General features: G+C 40.1%; 1 protein-coding gene across 1 annotated transcript; it reads right to left on the bottom strand.

The window, feature by feature from the left end:
- Nucleotides 1–2,597: 2,597 nt before the first annotated feature.
- On the bottom strand, nucleotides 2,598–19,083 carry LOC130221824 (oocyte zinc finger protein XlCOF6-like). Its single transcript, XM_056454425.1, has 3 exons — nucleotides 18,934–19,083; nucleotides 9,635–10,722; nucleotides 2,598–4,541 (listed from the first exon to the last, which is right to left on the bottom strand). The coding sequence occupies exons 1-3, from the start codon at nucleotides 18,986–18,988 to the stop codon at nucleotides 3,588–3,590; spliced, it is 2,097 nt and encodes a 698-aa protein (XP_056310400.1). The 5' UTR covers nucleotides 18,989–19,083; the 3' UTR covers nucleotides 2,598–3,587.
- Nucleotides 19,084–20,013: the final 930 nt, after the last annotated feature.

Raw genomic sequence — 20,013 nt, 5'->3', positions numbered from 1 at the left:
CTTTTATGGATAACTCAGGTGAGTGAATTATGTTTGAATGTTGAGCACTGGTTAACACCTCATCACACCACCTTCCTTCTCTCCAAGCCGGCTGCCATTCGGGTATCTCGAAAGGTAGTCGGCCGACCTGTTCTGGGATCCTGGTCGATGGACAACCTTGAACTGGTATGGCTGTAGAGACAGATACCATTTGGTCACTCTGGCATTATGGTCTTTCATGCTGTGAATCCAGGTTAGTGCTCAGTGGTCTGTCTCTAATGTAAATTCTCTGCCCAGCAAGTAGTACCTGAGACTCTCCAATGCCCACTTTATTGCCAGTCCCTCTTTCTCCACAGTGGAATACCAGGTTTCTTGTGGAAGTTGCTTCCTGCTAATATATGCCACCGGCCTTTCTTGTACCGCATCTTTCTGCATGAGGACTGCCCCGACCCCTACTGCAGAAGCATCCATTTGGACGGTAAATGGCTGGGTAAGGTCTGGACTCTTGAGAACAGGTTCTGAACATAATTGTTTCTTTAGAGTTGTAAGTGCTTTTTCGCAATCTTGTGTCCACTGAATTGGATTCTTTGCAAAGTAATTTGGTTAAGGGGACTGCAGTGGTTGAGAAGCAGGGAGGAACCTCCAGTACTATCCCACCAGACCAAGAAATGACCGTACTTCCTTCCATGATGTTGGCCTTGGACTGTGTTGTAATGCCTCCACCTTATCCACATGAGGATGCAACTCTCTGTTTTCTAGGCGATATCTCAGGTAATTGATTTGTGCCTTCACCCACTCACACTTGCTGACATTGAGGGTCAAGCTTGCTGCTTGAATTTTGTCTAGGGTCTGTTTTAGGTGTTGCAGATGGTCCTCCCAGGATGAGCTGTAGATGACACACGAGGTACCATCTTTTTTTGCAACCATGACGACTGGGCTACTTCACTCACTTGTTAAGGGTTTAATCTCTCCCAGCTCGATCGTGGTCATCATAGGAACCCTGTATGGTTGCTGTATTAAGGGAGTTTGGTTAACCAATTGAATTCTGTGCTCCACCAGGTCAATTCGTCCAGGCCTCTGACAAAATAACCCGGAATACTGGTTCATCAGGTGATGTAGCTCTGCGTGCCTGGATTCTTCCAGATGATTCAGCACCACTCCTATGGTTTGTGCTGGCTCTGCACCTCTCTGCTCCAGTAGATCCTCCTCCTCTACCTCCACTTTCCTGATCAGCAACGATGTCTCCTTGTTAGGTGGCTCCTTCCACTCCTTCAATAGATTAATGTGATACAATCGCTTTTCTTTGCCTTTATCAGGGTGATGGACTTTGTAAGTTACTTGTTCCAGTCTTTGAAGCACTGTATAGGGTCCTTGCCACTTCACCAGTAGTTGATTCGTTGAGGTGGGAAGCAGTAACAACACTTTCTGTCCTGGCAGCAGTTAACGAGTTTGGGCATTCTGGTCGTACCACAGTTTCTGTGTCTTCTAGGCATTCTTGAGGTTCTCTTGGGCCTTCTCTCTGTAGGTCTCCAGGTGGTCTCTCATCTAAAGGACATACTGAACAATACCTTTTGCCTTCTCCGTCGTCTCATCAGAAGTGGCCTCCCAGTTCTTTCGAAGGAGATCCAGTGGTCCTTAAACCCACCATCCATACAGGAGCTCAAATGGAGAAAATCACTTAGAAGCTTGAGGCACCTCCCTGTAGGCAAACATCAGAAATGATAGCCATTTATCCCAGTTTATCCCATATTTGTTTTAAGACAACCATGCATTTGCTTTAACAAATATGACCCATATTAGGCTTACAGCCACTTTATCTAGTGTTTACTGTACCACATCTTTACCTTATCTGGCCCAGATTAGTTTTAAGACAACCGGGTGATATTTGTTGAATCTTAAAAAACAACGAACAATTATGTGCTTTTTTTGTCAACATTTGTACAGTTAGTACTAAAACAGTTAAATCCTCTATGAATGATGTATGCATTGAGATTATTTCTTTTATTTTCAATCAGTTTATTATTTAGTATATTTATCTATTTCCTAATACAGAATTTATACTGGTACGGTTGTCTTCATTTAAATTCGTTTAACAAATGTTTTAACATAAAAATTATTCACATTGGGTGATTTATGAATAGATGCCAATGTAAAACTAAAACAGGAAGTAGTAATGGGTACTTTTTACTTTAGAACATTTTTTAGGCTGTACTTCTTCACTTTTATTAGTCATTTTAAATATGAGTATCTATACTTCTACTTGAGTAAAGGATGTGTGTACCGTTGCCATCTCTGCCGATAGAGTTCAAGAATCTTTGTTCACGAGGGAGAAATGGAACGTGAGACTAAAAGGCGGATCAGTGCAGCGGCAGCAGTAATACAGTATTGGTCTGTTGTGGTGAAGGAGCTGAGCTGAAAGGCAATGTTCCCAATTTACTGCTCAATCTAACTTCCTACTCTCACCAATTGTCATGACTGATAGGACAAGATCTCGCATACAACCAGAAATATTTTACAAATAGTGTTCTGACATAGTAAAACTTAATACCTGTCGCTCTACTTCAATCAATAAATATTCATCAAGTTTGTATTTTACTCAAAAGGATGGTGAGAGTAAATTAAAAGTAAAGAAACTTTATTAATAAAAGAAGCAACACAGGACAAATGAATGGGCTTTTCAAACGTCAGGCCCTGGTATACTGCAAACGAACTGTTCTGGAGCTCCACCTTGTTTGATGTGCAGTTTCTTCCCAGCGATTTGTTTCTCATTCAGGGGGTCAGACAGAGGACATCATCTAAAACAACAACACTAGCCACATGAATAAACTGGAGAGTGGAGCAGCAGAGCTGTACAGATGTATCCGCACCTGTACGATCACTCGCAAAGAGACTTTAAAAGACTCTGAGGGGGGCACACACTAGACCAAAAGCCCACCTCGTCACGCCACATCTTTTCTATGAGCTTGCACAAATCTGCGCTATTCAGTATCTGTGCACAGCTAACAGAAAACACTGCAAAGATGTGACATGCCGCAGAGGTGCTGTTTACCAGATGTTTATGAAACTGTTCTTCTCTCAGCCGCCAGCATTGTGTTTAATCAGTCTTTTCAAGCATTATTTAGACATAAAAACGTCCTGTCACAATAGAAAATGTTTTGCTGCATTTATGTTGTGTGTGCAGCTTTCTGTCCATGGCTGTGTCTGAAATCGCATACTTCCATTCTATATAGTACACTAAAATCAGTATGTGAGCTGAGTAGTATATCCAAATTGAGAATTTGAAAATCAGAATGCGAGAAGTAGCCGGATGACTTACTACTTCAGAAGTGAGCAACTGATGGATGCTACGCTATCCCATGATGCCCCGTAAGACAATTCTTGAATGGGAGTGAAGTGACGCAACACGGGTAAGTCACATGATCATGACAAAATGGCAGATGTAGTACATCCAACTTCCATTCATACTGTATCGAACATACTTTTTAACAGCCGAGTATTACGTTTAAATTCAAATGCAGTACCTACTGACTAGTAGGCAGTTTCAGATGCAGCCCATGTGTTTTTTAAGCTGCACCGAACGAGTGAAACTCTGTAGACACTGATCATGCCTATGGTTTCTCTCGAGTGTGAATCCTCTCATGTTTTTTCATGCTTCCTGAGTGACTAAACCTCTTATTGCAGTGTGAACACTTGTATGGTTTCTCTCCAGTGTGAATCCTCTCATGTTTTTTCACGGTTCCCGAATGACTAAACCTCTTATTGCAGTGTGAACACTTGTACGGTTTCTCTCGAGTGTGAATCCTCTCGTGAGTTTTCAGGGTTCCTGAGTGATTAAACCTCTTATTGCATTGTGAACACTTGTACGGTTTCTCTCCAGTGTGAATCCTCTGGTGCTGTTTCAAATCTACAGCTCTAATATAAGTCTTGTCACACTCCAAGCAGATATACTCTCTCACACCAGTGTGGATCTTCATGTGGTCATTAAGCTGTGTTGATCGGCTGAAACTCTTCCCACACTGAGTACATGTGAATGGTTTTTCTCCAGTGTGGATCTTCATGTGTTCATTAAGGGATGGTGATTGGCTGAAACGCTTCCCACACTGAGTGCATGTGAATGGTTTCTCTCCAGTGTGGGTCCTCATGTGTATATTAAGGTTTGATGATTGGGTGAAATGCTTCCCACACTCAGTGCATGTGAATGGTTTCTCTTCAGTGTGGATCCACTTGTGTTGATAAAGGTGTGATGATTTGCTGAAACGCTTCCCACACTGAGTGCATGTGAATGGTTTCTCTCCAGTGTGGATTCTCTTGTGTTGATTAAGGTGTGATGATTGGATGAAACTCTTCCCACACTGAGTGCATGTATATGGTTTCTCTCCAGTGTGGATTATCATGTGTTTATTACGGTTTGATGATTGGCTGAAACTCTTTCCACACTGAGTGCATGTGAATGGTTTCTCTCCAGTGTGGATCCTCATGTGTTGTTTAAGGTGTGATGATTTGCTGAAAGCCTTCCCACAATGAGTGCATGTGAATGGTTCCTCTCCAGTGTGGATCCTCATGTGAATCTTAAGTTTGCTTCTGCTTGCCAAACTCTTTCCACTACGAGTGCTGGTAAAACAACACTTGTCTCTCCTTTTGAAAATACCATCAGTCTGTAAATTTGTTTTGTCCTCAATTTTGACATGATGTTCCTCCTCTTTAATCTCCTCATACTCTTCAATTAGGTCTGGAAAAAAAAGTTCAGTTTTTAATAAGTCATAGAAACTCTCATCAAAAGCTGAAGTGAAAAAGCACTAAAACATTGGCTACACAAACCTTAATTTTGATGCACATTAAATGTAAAAACATAGCAGATCATATTTAGATTTATCTTGTCATATCAACCTCCTGGTGTCCATTACACATATACACATTTTGGCAGATTCTTATACGATTGATCCCAAGTCATTTTTGGTTACACTGATGAGACATAAATTTGAAAGCTATCAATGGGCAGTTTTTTATTTGTATATATTCGTAAACACAACAAAACAACATGTTTTTGTAAAACTTGTAAAGCAGATAGGGAATTCTTTCTCATTCTGTGCCTGACTGGTAAACCTTTCAGAAAAAACAGCTGACTCTCTGCTGTGACGACCCCTTGTGTTGGTTTTTTCATTGGGGTATGGGCATCTGTCTGTGTGTGTCCAGTGTACTTCACATTCTCTAGCCACACCCAGACCTGATTACTGCCACACCTGTTTGCAATCAAGAAATTACCTAAATAGGACCTGTCTGACAAAGTGAAGTAGACCAAAAGAGCCTCAAAACTAGACATCATGCCAAAGTCTAAAGACATTTAAACACAAATGAGAAAGAAAATACTTGTGTCACGAGTAAAAAAAAAGAGTGAACTCAAATGCAGAAAAACAACAAGACTTTATTAGGGAGTGAGTCCTGGGAAAAGCAAAAATCAAATTAAACACCCGGTCGGGTGAGCGCTGAGGAAGTGCCGTGGAAAAAAAACAACTAGACACTCGCTCACTGGCTGTCCTGAATACAAATACAGGGTGAGTAACAAAAGAATATGCACACAAACAATTAATAACATACTGACAAACATGAAGGGAAATGATGTTGTATAAATAGGAAAAAGGGAAACGAGAGCTCCTGTGACTGCAAATAAAAGCAGATGACAAGAGGTAATCTGTAACCTAGAACAGGAGGAGAGAGCAAAAGCGTGAGGTACGGTGACAGTACCCCCTCCCTCAAGAACGTCCCCTGGCATTCCCTTAAGACTCACTGTGGACCTGATGAAACTGATCAATGAGAGAGCGGAAATAAAAGCAGATGACAAAAGGTAATCTGTAACCTAGAACAGGAGGAGAGAGCAAAAGCGTGAGGTACGGTGACAGTACCCCCTCCCTCAAAAACGTCCCCTGGCATTCCCTTAAGACTCACTGTGGACCTGATGAAACTGATCAATGAGAAAGCGGTCCAGTATATTCAGAGCCGGAATCCAACATCTCTTCTCTGGACCATAACCCTTCCAGTCTACCCGATACTGATAACCTGTCTACCTCTCCTCCTCACACCCAGGAGCCAGTGCACTGTGTTGGTGAGTGCAACCTCAACCAGTCTGGGAGGCAGAGGAGCAGAAGTTAAGGGCTGCAGGGGGGGAGAGAAGAATGGGTTTGATCTTAGACACCTAAGAAAGCAGATGAATGTTTTTCAACTTGGAGCTTAATTTGAGTTGAACCAACACTGGCCTGAGCACCTTGATAATGCGAAATGGTCCAATGAATTTGTGTCCCAATTTATGTAAATGAAGTCTACAAGGAATGTTGTTTAAGACAACCAGAATTTCTGACCACACATGTGAAGAGGGAGCAGATGCTTCTTTCCTATTGCCAGTCCTTTTCTGGTGATCCTTCATGTCTGGAGGCATCTCTGAATGAACGAATGCATGAGGGAACAATGGCATCTGGTTCTTGGGAGGAGAGTATGCTTATTTCAAGCTGCCACCATTTAAAAAAAATGAAAGCTAGGCTGCTTTAGGAAAAAACATGAAAGTATAGGATCAGCACTGTAAACATTACAACAACATGCTGTTGACTACAAACTTCCAGCTGTTGCCACGATATCAAAACGCAGATATGGTGTAAACATCACTTTAATATCATTCAGTTCAGTTTAATTTAAACAATTAAAAGCTTATTAGGCATCAAACAAAATCACAATCTCTTTAAGAGTAATTAAGTGGGCACGATTCCCTGCTTCAGCCTATGTAACCAGGTGAGCAATAAAACAATGCAGTCCTCTATAGCACAGCCGCGTGTTGTCTGTAATAGTGTTGTCCTGGTACTGAAGTTTTAAAAATTGCTATTTTGCCTTAACATTTAAGTGCAGCTGAGCGTGTTCCTAAACAGCACTGATTTGCCATACTATTCACCAGTGCTCAGCAGAAATGACTGTGATTAAGATGTACAGCCAGGTACACAATATTCCTGTATGATTCCAGGCAATATTTTTGGGTTTCTTCCCAATGCAGCTTCGAATTCGCTTTTAAAATGGCTGCCTTGTAAAATCAGTCTACAGAGGGGGATAGTAGCCTAAGCAGCACTGAAATGGAGACAAGCCCATAGACAAGATGTGAAGGGAGTTATATGCATATTTAACCAAAGTGAATCTAGAACTCCAAAATGATGGTTTCCCGGATGCAATGCAACACAGGACCCTCTCCAGCCTCAGATTAGCTCGCTTGGCCTGGCCTTTGGTCTGTGGATGGTGCTTGTGAGAAAGGCTAGCAGTCGCCCCCAGCTGTCAGCAGAATTCTGCCCAAAACCTAGACACAAATTGGGGACCCATATCTAAAACAATGTCAACCTGGAGGCCATGAATACGGAAGAAGTGGTCCAAGACAATGGCTGCTGTCTCCCTCGATGAAGGTAATTTGGGGAGGGGAATAAAGTGTGGTGCCTTCAAGAATCTGCCCACCACAGTGAGGACTACTGTGTTGCCACTGGATGGGGGTAACCCAGTGACAATTCAACACAAACTGACCAGTGTTGTTCCACACCATTAAGAGCCACCAGAACCATTGCTTAATTAACCCAAGGGTGCTATCTGCTCCTGGGTGGCAGGCTAGCTCAAATGAGTGAGCCCTACTGTAAAACCTTGGTCCGGAGTGACTCAGGCACGTAAAACAAGTTGCTAGGGAATTTGGTGGGCATAGCAATGGTACAAAGTTTCTTCCTGGCCACACCTGACCCAATCTAATCCTGTGTATATGAAATGAGCCTGCTCCCTAGCAGGTTTGAGCTTCCAGAACTGTTGCTATGACAACAAGTCTCAGATGATTCTGTAAGAACTAAACGGACAATCCTGGATCATGTCAAATCGTCAATATCCAAATCCAGCTGAGTAATGCAAGCACAAAGAACGAACCCCTGGTGCAAATTGATCTTAAGCAGTTAAAGATAAGCCAAATCTCTGCTTTTGTGGTTTCTAAGGTGTGATTCTAAGATCTAGCAATAAGTACTAGAATTAATTTGGGACGGTTGTCAACTCATTTTGCACAAGCACTAGAATTAAGAACCACTTCTGTGAGGTACTTAAAATAACAAACTATCGTACTCTAAATGAATTGCCTCCTTTACTTTATCCCTGTAAATATTGCTTAATATTTATAATAGTTTGATAATTTAGTCAATTAATTTCTCTGGAACAATAAGCACCCTAGGTTGCATATGAGTGAATTGGAACAGCCAGTTGATAAAAAAAGGGTTGGAGCTTCCTGAGCATTTATTTCTTTATTATGCCTTCAGTTTGAGACATCTCATGCACTTGTCCATCCCTCCTGAGAGAGCTCCATCTTGGTTTATGGTTGAACAAGCCATCCTACTTCCCCTTCCACCACTACAATGTCTATCCGTCTACTTATTCATTTTATAAATGTGTTTTTTTAGGTTAATCTCAAAAATATAATAATTTTTTATTGACAGAATTGTAGGTGTAGGCTAGGACTGTCTTTGCTATTTGCAGATAACATTGTCATTTTGGCTTCATAGGAAATGGACCTTCAGCAAAGAAACGGCACCTCTAAGTCAGAAATAATAGTGCTTGACTGGAAAAAGGTGGGCATTTCCAGTTTTGAGGAGAGTCCTCACCCCAAATGGAGTTCAAGTATCTGCAGTTTTTTGGATGTAATGGTTTTGGATGGAATGTGAGATTAAAAGATGGATCAGTGCAACGGCAGCAGTAATGGAGTTGATGTGACTGTCTGTTGTGGTGAAGGAGCTGAGCTGAAAGGCAATGTTCTTAATTTACCGCTCAATCTACGTTCCTACTCTCACCTATGGTCATGACTGAAAGGACAAGATCTTGTATACAACCGGACATATTTTACAAACTGTTATGACCCGCTTGATTGAGTCGCAAAATAAGGGAAATTAACCAACAAAATAACTAGAATGCAAATTATTTATTATAAAATGTAACTCGTAGAACAATCAAAGTAACCAACACATGTCTATGGATAATAACGAAGATGAAGAACTTAGGATATAATCACTACAACACATTAACTACATGATACAAGTAATGCAAAACAAAACCATAAGGTTAAAGAGTCAATAAGATGGCAGGTCATGACATGAGGACTCCTGAGTAGCCACAGCGTCCTGGGGTAGCACAACAACTCTTATATATCCATTGAAGAGTAATGCAGGCATCCAGACAGGATTTACCACATACTCCAACCTGGAATCTTAGGATCATCACAGTGTATTAATATTGTAAAACTTAATACCTGTTGCTCTGCCTAAATCATAAAATATTTATCAAGTTTGTATTCTATTCAACAACTTAAAATTTAGTAAAATAGTTAAGTTTCTTTACTTTTAGGTTCAAGATTCTTTCTAATACAAGAAGCAACACAGGACAATTGAATTGGATTTCTAAACTTGAGGCCCTGGTATACTGCAAACTAAATGTCCTGGAGCTTCACCTTCTTTGACGTGTGGGGTCTTCCTAGTGATTTGTTGACGCTCGAACTTGCGTTTCCGGTCTGACGCATTCCCGTGCGCAAGAATGGATGTCTATGGGGAGAAAAGTCCAGTGTGACTGCAGCTTAAGTGCAAGTAAATGGTTTCTCTCCAGTGTGGATCTTCATGTGTAGATTAAGGGATGATGACTGGCTGAAACTCTTGCCACACTGAGTGCACGTGAATAGTTTCTCTCCACTGTGGATTTTTTTGTGTTTACTAAGGGATGATAACTGGCTAAAACTCTTCCCACACTGGGTGCATGTGAATGGTTTCTCTCCAGTGTGCATCCTCATGTGTTGATTAAGGTGTGATGATTGGCTGAAACTCTTCCCACACTGAGTGCATGTGAATGGTTTCTCTCCAGTGTGGATCCTCATGTGTTGATTAAGGTGTGATAAGCAGTCGATACTCTTCCCACACTGAGAGCATGTGAATGGTTTCTCTCCAGTGTGGATCCTCATGTGTTGATTAAGGTGTGATGAGCAGATGAAACTCTTTCCACACTGAGAGCATGCAAATGGTTTTTCTCCAGTGTGGTTCCTCATGTGTAGATTAAGGTTTGATGTGTGTCTGAAACTCTTCCCACACTGAGTGCATGTGAATGGTTTCTCTCCAGTGTGGATCATCATGTGTTGATTAAGGTGTGATGAGCAGTTGAAACTCTTCCCACACTGAGTGCATGTGAATGGTTTCTCTCCAGTGTGGGTCCTCATGTGTTGATTAAGGTTTGATGATTGGCTGAAACTCTTCCCACACTGAGTGCATGTGAATGGCTTTTCTCCAGTGTGGCTCATCACGTGTTGATTTAGATATGACGAGCGGATGAAACTCTTCCCGCACTGAGTGCATGTGAATGGTTTATCTCCAGTGTGGGTCCTCATGTGTTGATTAAGATATGACAAGCGGACGAAACTCTTCCCACACTGAGTACATGTGAATGGTTTCTCTCCAGTGTGGATCATCATGTGTTCATTAAGGTGTGATGATTGGCTGAAACTCGTCCCACACTGAGTGCATGTGAATGGTTTCTCTCCAGTGTGGATCATCATGTGAATCTTAAGATTGCCTTTTTTTCCAAAACTCTTTCCACACTGTGTGCAGGTACATTTCTTTCCTCTCCTTTTCAAAATACCATCAGTCTGTAAATGATTTTTTCCCTCAATTTTGACATGATGTTCCTCCTCTTTAATCTCCTCATTCTCTTCAATTAGGTCTGAAATAAAAAAAAAACATTAGTTTTCATTAAGTCTTAAAAACTTTCATCAAAAGCTGTGAAGTGAAAAGACACTGGAAACATTGGCTACACGCACAGAAATTTGATGCACATTAATGTAAATTAAATAAGATCATATTTAGTTTGGTCCATTACACATATACACATTTAAGCAGATACAATTCAATTCATCTTTCTTTCTCCATCGCTTTTACAATGTAAATTATGTCAAAGTCGCTTAACATAGAAGTTATTGTAAATTCTCTAGTCTAGTTTTCAGAGTTTCTTACATAATTGATCAAAGCAATTTGTGGTCATATTGATAAGACAAAGATTTGATAGCTGTAAATTGCCTATTATTATTTGTTTATATTTATAATTACAACCAAATGTGGTAACACTTTATAATAACTACACACTATAAACCATTTATTAAGCATTAGCAAATAGCGATAGTGTCAATGCCAATAGTGGCATATACTAATAGTTTATTTGTATCTTAATAAATGCTTTATTAACTCAACTTCATCCAGTTTTGTGACCTAATCTAAAGTGAGGACTATTCATGCTTTATAAATCCCCTATAAACGACAATTAAAGGGTCCGTTTAAAACAGGAAAAAAGAAAATAAACAACTTTATTCATTCCTATACCACAAATGAAACTTTATCAAATAAAAAATAAATATTTGCAATCTTATCTAAAATAAAATTACAGTACAGTTTAAACATTGCATCCTATTATATCGTTTAATTACTATATTGTTGTTTTATCCAATTTTGACACTCCTGTTATTCAGCAATGTTTAAACTTTACAGTAATTTTACTTTTTAGATAAGATTGCAAAGATTATTGTTCATTTGATACCAAGCCTTTAATTGTCATTTATAAGGGATTTATAAGGCTTAAATAGACCTCACTTTAGATTAGGTCACAAAACTGCATGAAATTGCGGTAATAAAGCATTTATTAACATATATATAGTAGTAAACATTACTTTATGCCTGATATATAATATGCCTGATGCATATAATAAGATATATACATGTTAATTTCAATCGTTTATTAATAATTTACTAACTCATTCTGAATGATCTTAAAAGTCAAACTACTCTCGAATACAAATGGTTTGTAAATAATGCAATTCTTAATTTAGTCATGAAACATCAACCAGTCACACATTATAAAGTACAGTTATTAAAATTTGTAAAGCAGACAGGGAATACTTGTTCATTCCGTGTCTGACTGGTAAACACATCAGAAAAAAAAGTTCTGGGGTAACAGCTGAATATTTGCCACACAGACAAGAGGAAATGTTTTTAGTCTATCTGTGTTTTAACAATCAGGTTAACCCCCAGGGTCTAAGGGTGTGGGCCCTGGAGAAGTTTTGACATGCACTGACATTTGAGTTGTTTTCAGCATCTTAAAAACATATTAATGGCTAAAGTGTGATAACACTGTAAATAGCACAAGCTGGGTTACAATAATAGCCAAGCAGCATGTATGTTTGTGTTTTTGAGAAAGAAACGTTTATGCATGCTTAGTGAAAACCTAAAATTTTGAAGTCACGAAAACAAGGCTGTGAAACACAGAGAACATTTGTTCACAAGACTTTTGAGAACTGGATCTTGTAGCCTAATGTTTTTGCTTCAAAATGATGTGAAAATCATCTTGTTTACTTGCTCACAGAAAACAATATATTGAATTTTTTTTTTTTAAATTGAAAATGGTCTATGCGAGAAGGCGTGAACTATCATTACTAATGGAATGATTCACACCTGTGAAGACAAAGACCTGCATAATGAGCCATCAGACAGGTATGTAACTTAGAGGGGAGAGTTTCAAGAAAGAATCTGAAGAAAAAATAAGTAGTTTTTTTGCAGTTTATTTAAAATATATTTAACTACTACACAAAATAACTCAAGATACACTTGTGTGAGGAAGTAAAAATGTATTGGGGATGGGATGGTTTTTGCTGTCTGGGATGGGGGGGGGTCTTTCTTGCTGTTCGGAACAATTAAATTTTCAGCGTCCAACTCTCAACTAGGGGGATGGTAGGTCTCTGAAATGACTAAGTACATTTAGGGGATGGTGGGTCTTTCTAGTGAGTGTCTGAAACAATCAAGGTCCATTTGGAGGATGGTAGATCTGAGCGATTGGCACAAGGTGACAACACTGACCTTTCCCAGCCTACCTGTTGGGATGTCCCGCGCCTGGAGGTACATGCCCGACGCCAATTAATCGCTGACCTGCCATCTCGTTTTCGGCGAAGGCGTTAAAAAGTGACTTAGTTTTTGACGGTCTTACAGTTCTATACAGTGGGAGCAAACCAGGGGGTTCTTGGCCAGGTTGGCTGCCCAAGCAAGTGTGTCCGTTTGCCGCAAGCCGTTGACTATGCGTCCTGGCAAAGTGAGAACGAACCAGAATGGAGCGAGCAATTACTGCAACCCCCCTTGGCTGTGAGAGCACCAGTGGCACAATTCCTCGTTTGAAAACAAGTTTAGGGGGATGGTAGGTCTCTGCAATGACCAAGTCAGCTTGGCCGATGGTTGGTCTTTCCAGTGAGCATCTGGAATGATTCGTCCAGTTGGAGGATGGTCGGTCTGACCGGTGGAAACTGACGACGCTCACCACTAGAGTTTAGACCCAGGTCCAAGAAAGCCAGGCCATCCCCAAAGGGAGGCCACCTTTCCCGGTCTACCTGTCAATATGTCCTGCACCTGGAGGTGCTCTCAACGCCAATAATCACTGACCTGCCATTTTATTTTTGGCGAAGGGGTAAAAAAAATTAACTTAGTTTTTGGTGGTCTTGCAGTTCTGCATGGTGAGAAAGAACCAGGGGGCCTTTGGCCAGGCTGGCTGCCCAAGCAAGTGCATCCGTTTCCCGTGAGCCGTTAGCGGCACATCTTGGCACGGTGAGAACGAATCAGGGGGTCTTTAGGCAGGGTGGCTGCCCCAGCAAATGCTTCCAATGCCCGCCACTTGCCATCAACCTGTGCAAGGCGAACATGGAAACCTTATATAATTTGGTGGTAGAACTATGTGTTGTTGGTGCACCCCAGCCACCTCCAAAATTGAACATGGCCTCAGGTTGTGGAAGTGGGAAAGGCTGCTGCACCTCAGCTATCTGAAATTGAATATATCCAGGTGGTAGAACCGGTGCACGAGCCAAGTGGGTCACCAATGGTGCATCTGGCTGGCGCGTGCAGTTAGCCAAGTCCATGTTCCTGGGCTTAAGTGTGGGGTTCCCGGGCACTGCTGGAGAACAGGTGTTCTTCCAGGACCCCCTGCGGTGCCGGAGCTTGTCCCAGAAAGGATGATGATCTCTGGCCAGTTGGTCTGGTTTGGGGGGTATGGAAGAAATGATTTGGAAGGGTGGCATTGAGCTGAGATGAACCCCCGAAATAGTGACCTATCTCTGGGCAAGCTTTGGTCAAGTGAGCGTCTCGACCAACCAAGGTCCAGTTGGAGGATGGTGGGTATTTTTTGGGGAGGATGATAGGTCTCGAACGACCAAGTCCGTGTTTAGGATGGAGGGTCTGACCAGTGAAAACAAGGTTTTGTTCCATGGCCAGATCACTTTTGTGAGTCTTTGGTGCTGCCTAGTTGTCTCTCAACAAGGAAGAATCCAGCTGGTTCCAGAGGTTCTTAGAGCTGTGGACTAGTCTCCCGGGTGGGAGGCAGGCTACCTATTTTTTTTTACCTCCAGAGCCAGTCCCTGCAGGACCCTGGACAAATATTTTCAATCTGTGTGGACCAGCATGGGGCCTCCTGGCAAACCCACCTTCACTGACATCCAGACAGCCATCGCAACGCACGTGAATATGCATGTAATGCTTCTGTGTGACTGCCAGCGGCTTTAACCCTAAAAAGGTTCTGTCTGTCTCTGAGGCAAAAAAATGCATTCTACAGAGGATCGCCAGAAGATGGCACACTTCATGCGTCATGACACTTCAACCTCAGATAAATTATTCACACTTCACCTGTGCCCTCTACAAGCACGTGAACACAGCAGACTCTTCAATAGGGCCTTGGTGGAGGAGGCAGAAGAGACGGTGACGGCAGCGGGCAGAGAAAGCCACCCAAGGAAGGGGTGCAAGAGGGCAGACAGTCCCGGGTCACCTCTGGTTAGTCAGTTACTATTTGGCTAGCCAAAGCATGGATGTGAACAGCAGGGCATTTGATGTTAACTAACTGGCCTTACTGTCTCTCCTTTCCAAGAGGAAACCAGCAGGAGGACGCTGCCATGGCAGTCTGCAAAGGGTAAAAGCCAGGGGGCATGGATGCTCAAAGGCTCAGATGACTCTGAGTCTTCCTGAAGAAATAAATACAATTTTCTAAAACAATAAAGGTCATATGATGTTGGACACTCAGGTCCAAGTTCAGCCTTGGTTAATAACCCATCGAGACAAATGATCCCTTTTGCAGCACAAGTAGGTGCTAGGCTGGACAAGACTGTCCAGGTCTACGCCTGGTTTGAATGGCCATCTGGCTTGTGGTCCAATTCTGGGTATTAGCAAGCGTCTCCTGGGACAGCTCTGTCCTTTAAGCTGCATAAAGCGGTCAGGCGATGGCTGCCTGAGAGTGTGGCCTGACTTCTGTGAGTCAGTACACTGTATACAACTCTGTAAACTATATAAACTTACATATAGCAAATCAACTGATAAAGTTACTAATAAATACACTTTACATATAACTTAAGGCGTGCACTTGAATTTACACATGAAACATTGTGTACAGAAGACACATTCAGGACAAAAATCAACAATGTATATATGAAGAGTGTAAGAATAAATGGTGTAAGATTTGTAAAAGCCCAGTGCGTGCATTACATGATCTTAGCTGTGGTCCAGTTTCATGTAGGAGTTCATGAAGGAATCTCAGAGCCTGTGGCGCCATGTCAGCATCAGTCTCTCTTTACCGCTGATGTTTTCACATCTGGAAAAAAATAAACAAGCTGATTATATAAACTACATTACTAACATTTTTGTGATGTTCACTGATACTAGTACTAATTCACCTAATAAACTCCGTTACCGCATAGGAATTATAAACTGAACAGCACCTGTTTTGTAAACAACTGTCAGTTTATATCTTTCACAATAGTTTAGCATATGCATACTTGATGAGAGAACAGAATGCAAATAACAAAGAAACTATATTTTAACACGATCAACCACAAATAAGTTTACCATACTCACATGAAAAAAAACTATTAGTAATTTAGTGAATAATGTAGTTATTTTGAACCATACTAAAGTAAAGTACTTGAAATAATTTGTTTTATTAATTCAATAGTTGCTGTGGTAACATAACCACTAGCCTATGGTAATCTATACATATAACATATACATATATAATTGTTTAATTCATATAACATTACATTTTATTATATAGGCCAATGTTTATCATTATACGCTATATCCGTTATAGGACACACTTTGTACAGCAATGTAACTATAAGTGGCCTGTAAAGACATTTCGTATAAATCATAAAGGTAAGAATAAAAGACTTACTCGACAGGAATTCTATCCTCCGCTGGGTCTAGACGCTCTTCAAAATGCATGCGTTCGTCAGCAGAGCCGTGCTCTTCCTCTAAGGAGAAATTAAATTCTGTCGCCTGTCCAGTACCATCCGAAGTGCTTCTTCACTCATGTAGCGCGCGTATCTATGATAAAGCTTGTCGTTTTATCCCATGTCTCGGGGAGCGTGTACATTAACAGTGAACATTAACATGATCACTGAGGGCAGGATCACGTTAGCTGTAATGAGGCGATACAGGAGAATCCGTACAGTCCATTTTATACAGATTACATGAAAAGAGATTGTTTGATTTCGACTTGAATTGGTTCATGCAAAACTAGACATATCAAGCTTTCTTTACGTTGATCTCTCATGCCTCTTTATTGAGTATTTGCTGAGTTTCAGTTAATTTTAAATGACGTGTTTTTTTTAACCACAGTCTACATGTTGCGTGCGTCTCTTGCAGACGAATGTAATAAAGCTTTTCAGACTGAGAAACTAGACATAGCGTTAGTTTCATACAGATTACTTTATTAAACATTGTTTGTTTTCAACATGGACTCGCTGCATTTAAAAGTAGACACAAGCTTTCTATAGATATGTCTCAAGTCTGTGTTTTGTTTTCGTGGAGTTTCAGTGCATTTTACTGACGTGTTTCTAAAAATCATTCACAGAGAATAGAGAATGCCTACATTATTATCCTTATTTTGCCGAAGCACACACTTATAGTCATTGTGAGTGTACACAGTAAAAACTAGACACCTGACAGATTCGATTGATGTATTGCTCTTATCTGTACGATCAAAACTAAAAGTGTAATTGAAGTTCTTTTTGGCGTTATGAGGAGAAGACGCATCAAAAACACCTATATGTATGATGCAGTTAATGACGTTATTAAAAGTCTAATTTTTGTTGTATGTAGAGCGGTCTACAAACTATCTACAGTAAACTTTCTTTTAATTAAATTTCTGACTCCTGCTCTTCTTCATCTGTTAGACTGGTAATTTTTGGGTTAAAACTGTTGGCCCATCTACAAAGTGTATTCATGCACGCACACTATAATCTGTGGCTTTACTCTACTGAACTCCATATAAAAAAAAGACAGAAACTTTTCTTGAACGGGCCTATCTAAAGGGTTATTGCTGCCAACAAATGACACATTTTACTTCTTCCCAACAGGAAAACACCAACAATCTAGAATGCATGATTATTTAGTGTCACGGCTTTGCGGTAATAAAATGTGGTTATAATGGAAGTCAATGAGTCCAAAACAGCCAAGAACATAATGAAAGGGTATAGGGCTGCACAACTAATCATATTATTATCACGATAATGATATTTGTGGCCCATGATCAATAACTAAATATCGTCACGATTTCACAGTTTAAACACCAAGCCGTTATTTTATTGGGTGGAGTTTACAGATTGTACCACAACACAAGCATGAGGTGACTGCGTCTAGATTGAAGTGTTTGAGGAATGTAATGTTGATCAGGTAGCCTTTGCTCCAGTTCAGTCCAAACTTCCCAAGGGAACATAACAAACCTCATTTACCACCTTAAAAGCCATCACAAAATGGCTGTCATCAGTGGGTTAATGAGCTCAGGAGAAGTCTGCTTTGAGTTTTTCTATGTATTACTAACATCCCTAACCCAGAGAACATTTGTTTTAAAAGTTAACCAAATATTCGCAGATATTCAGCAGTTTTTTCTGACGTGTTTGTCAGTCATGTAGACAGAAGACACTGTATGCAATTGTTTCAATGTAAAAAAATAAAATAAAATAAAAGTCATTGTGGCCCTGTACACACAGGTATTCAGGTTCGTTTTATCAATCAGATGCTACTTTTATAATTTGCAAGAAAAGAAAATGCAATTAAAAGTTTCAGATCAATTAACTCAAATTATAAAAAAACTAGCCTATTTTATGCATTAAATAATGAAATATATAACTAATTATATATAACTAATTATATATATATATATATATATATATATATATATATATATATATATATATATATATATATATATAATTAGTTATAATTATAATCAGACTCAACTTTCACATAAATACACCTGAATGAACCAAAACTCAGCTAATCAGAACAGCCTGTGCGTGCAGCATCTGGTCAGACCACACGGAACGGTCAGTCAAAACCTGAGGTAAATCTTAAACAAAGCAAGACAAGACTGCCTGACTCTCTTGCGTGAGTAGTTACAATAGCAACCCAACGTTCTTCTCAAAATTTCCAACAAGGTTACTTTAATACGAAATTAAAGCCGGTAACAAACATGAAGTACAATTGTGGTGCAGCGATGAGACGAGTGTGTGGGGTGACTGACAGGAGGCGTGGCTATGCAGAACCACGATATGTGTGTGTGCGTGTGTGTGTGTGTAAACTTGCTTTCTGAAAGGAGAAAAAGTGCTTTGTGCCGTGGGGCTGCCTCTGATAAAAACTCTTAAATAAAGAGAAGCGGTAGAGAAAACCCAGCTGATATTGCTCTATTGATCCTGTGGGAAAGCAATAATGAACCGGTATAAATATTTCTGCATAATGTGTTGAAAAACTACTTTTTGACAAACTTAAACCCAAAGGATTCAGGGTTTGGAAAAAACATTCAGGGCTGAAGCCCCAGAAGCCCAACAACCCCCTGAGCTGCCTCTGATCAGGAATAAACACCAACCTATTTGTTGTTCAGTGTCTTCATGTTTAATTCTGCAGGGTTCTGGATCACTCATGTTCTCGCTGTCCTTCAACCAACTCTACACTGGAGCCTGATGGGAATATTCCAGTGTTTATATCTGAACTGGAGGAGGAGGAGCTTCACTGGAGGAGGAGGAGCTTCACTGAAGAACGAGATAATTATTCAAATTAACATTCTGTTCACTTATATTTATATTTTAATGCTACATCAGCAGCACTGGCTATACTCATGACAACACTTGTATTAAATATTCAGTATATAATTGACAATCATAAGTGTTTCTGAAACATCATTAATCAGTTAAAAACACACAAATAACAGCAACACTGATAAAGTCTTATAAGCTCTTTCAGTCTGATCAATGATAAATATTGTAAAATTCCTCCAGAAAACACATTTTTAAACATTTGCCTTCAAATATTTCCTGAATAAAAACATTCTCTAATATCATTTAAACATATACATTCTGTTCAAATATGTTTTACCATCAAAATATTCTCACACAAGTTACACATAGGTTTCTCTTCCCTGTTCAATAAATGTGTGTGTAAGTCTTGAGTGGCCGATTCTACATCTCATGTGTGCAGCGTGATCATGTCTCTGATTGCTTACATTTATCTCTCAATACTTAAATAAATTAATTATTAAGTGTTTTATACTATTATACTAATCACACATTCTGTTTTACTGCTAAATAAAGTGTTTGTGTCTCTTCAGAGGTTTACACAAGCATATTTTAAGTTAAAAAGATCAATATTAAACAAGCACTGAGATGGAGATGGAGACACAAACGAAAGGTGCCCAGATACAGGGTTTCTGCAGGTTTCACCACGTTAAATTTGAGATATTTTAAGACGATTATGAATGAAATTTTAGACCCATAAAGGACTAAAGGCTATTGAATTGTTCAAATGGCCCAAATGGAAAAGATTTTATTTGCCCTTTCCAAAAAATTATTATAGTTTAATATTACAACAGGCGACTCGGTGGCGCAGTAGGTAGCGCTGTCGCCTCACAGCAAGAAGGTTGCTGGTTCAAGCCTCAGCTGGGTCAGTTAGC

This window comes from Danio aesculapii, chromosome 3 (assembly GCF_903798145.1).
Source record: "Danio aesculapii chromosome 3, fDanAes4.1, whole genome shotgun sequence".
NCBI classification, from domain to species: domain Eukaryota; kingdom Metazoa; phylum Chordata; class Actinopteri; order Cypriniformes; family Danionidae; genus Danio; species Danio aesculapii.
The sequence above is the reverse complement of the archived record's forward strand: the minus strand, read 5'-3'. Positions and strand labels throughout refer to the sequence as shown.

Bases quoted from the DNA above. Each gene is read 5' to 3' on its own strand.
- LOC130221824 (XM_056454425.1), bottom strand. From the start codon at position 18,988: ATGAGTGATCCAGAACCCTGCAGAATTAAACATGAAGACACTGAACAA. The intron at 10,723-18,933 runs GTTGGTGTTTAT...TTTTTATTTCAG, and splicing joins AGACACTGAACAACAAATAG to ACCTAATTGAAGAGAATGAG. The intron at 4,542-9,634 runs ATGAAGATCCAC...CTTAAGATTCAC, and splicing joins CATCATCCCTTAATCTACAC to ATGAGGATCCACACTGGAGA.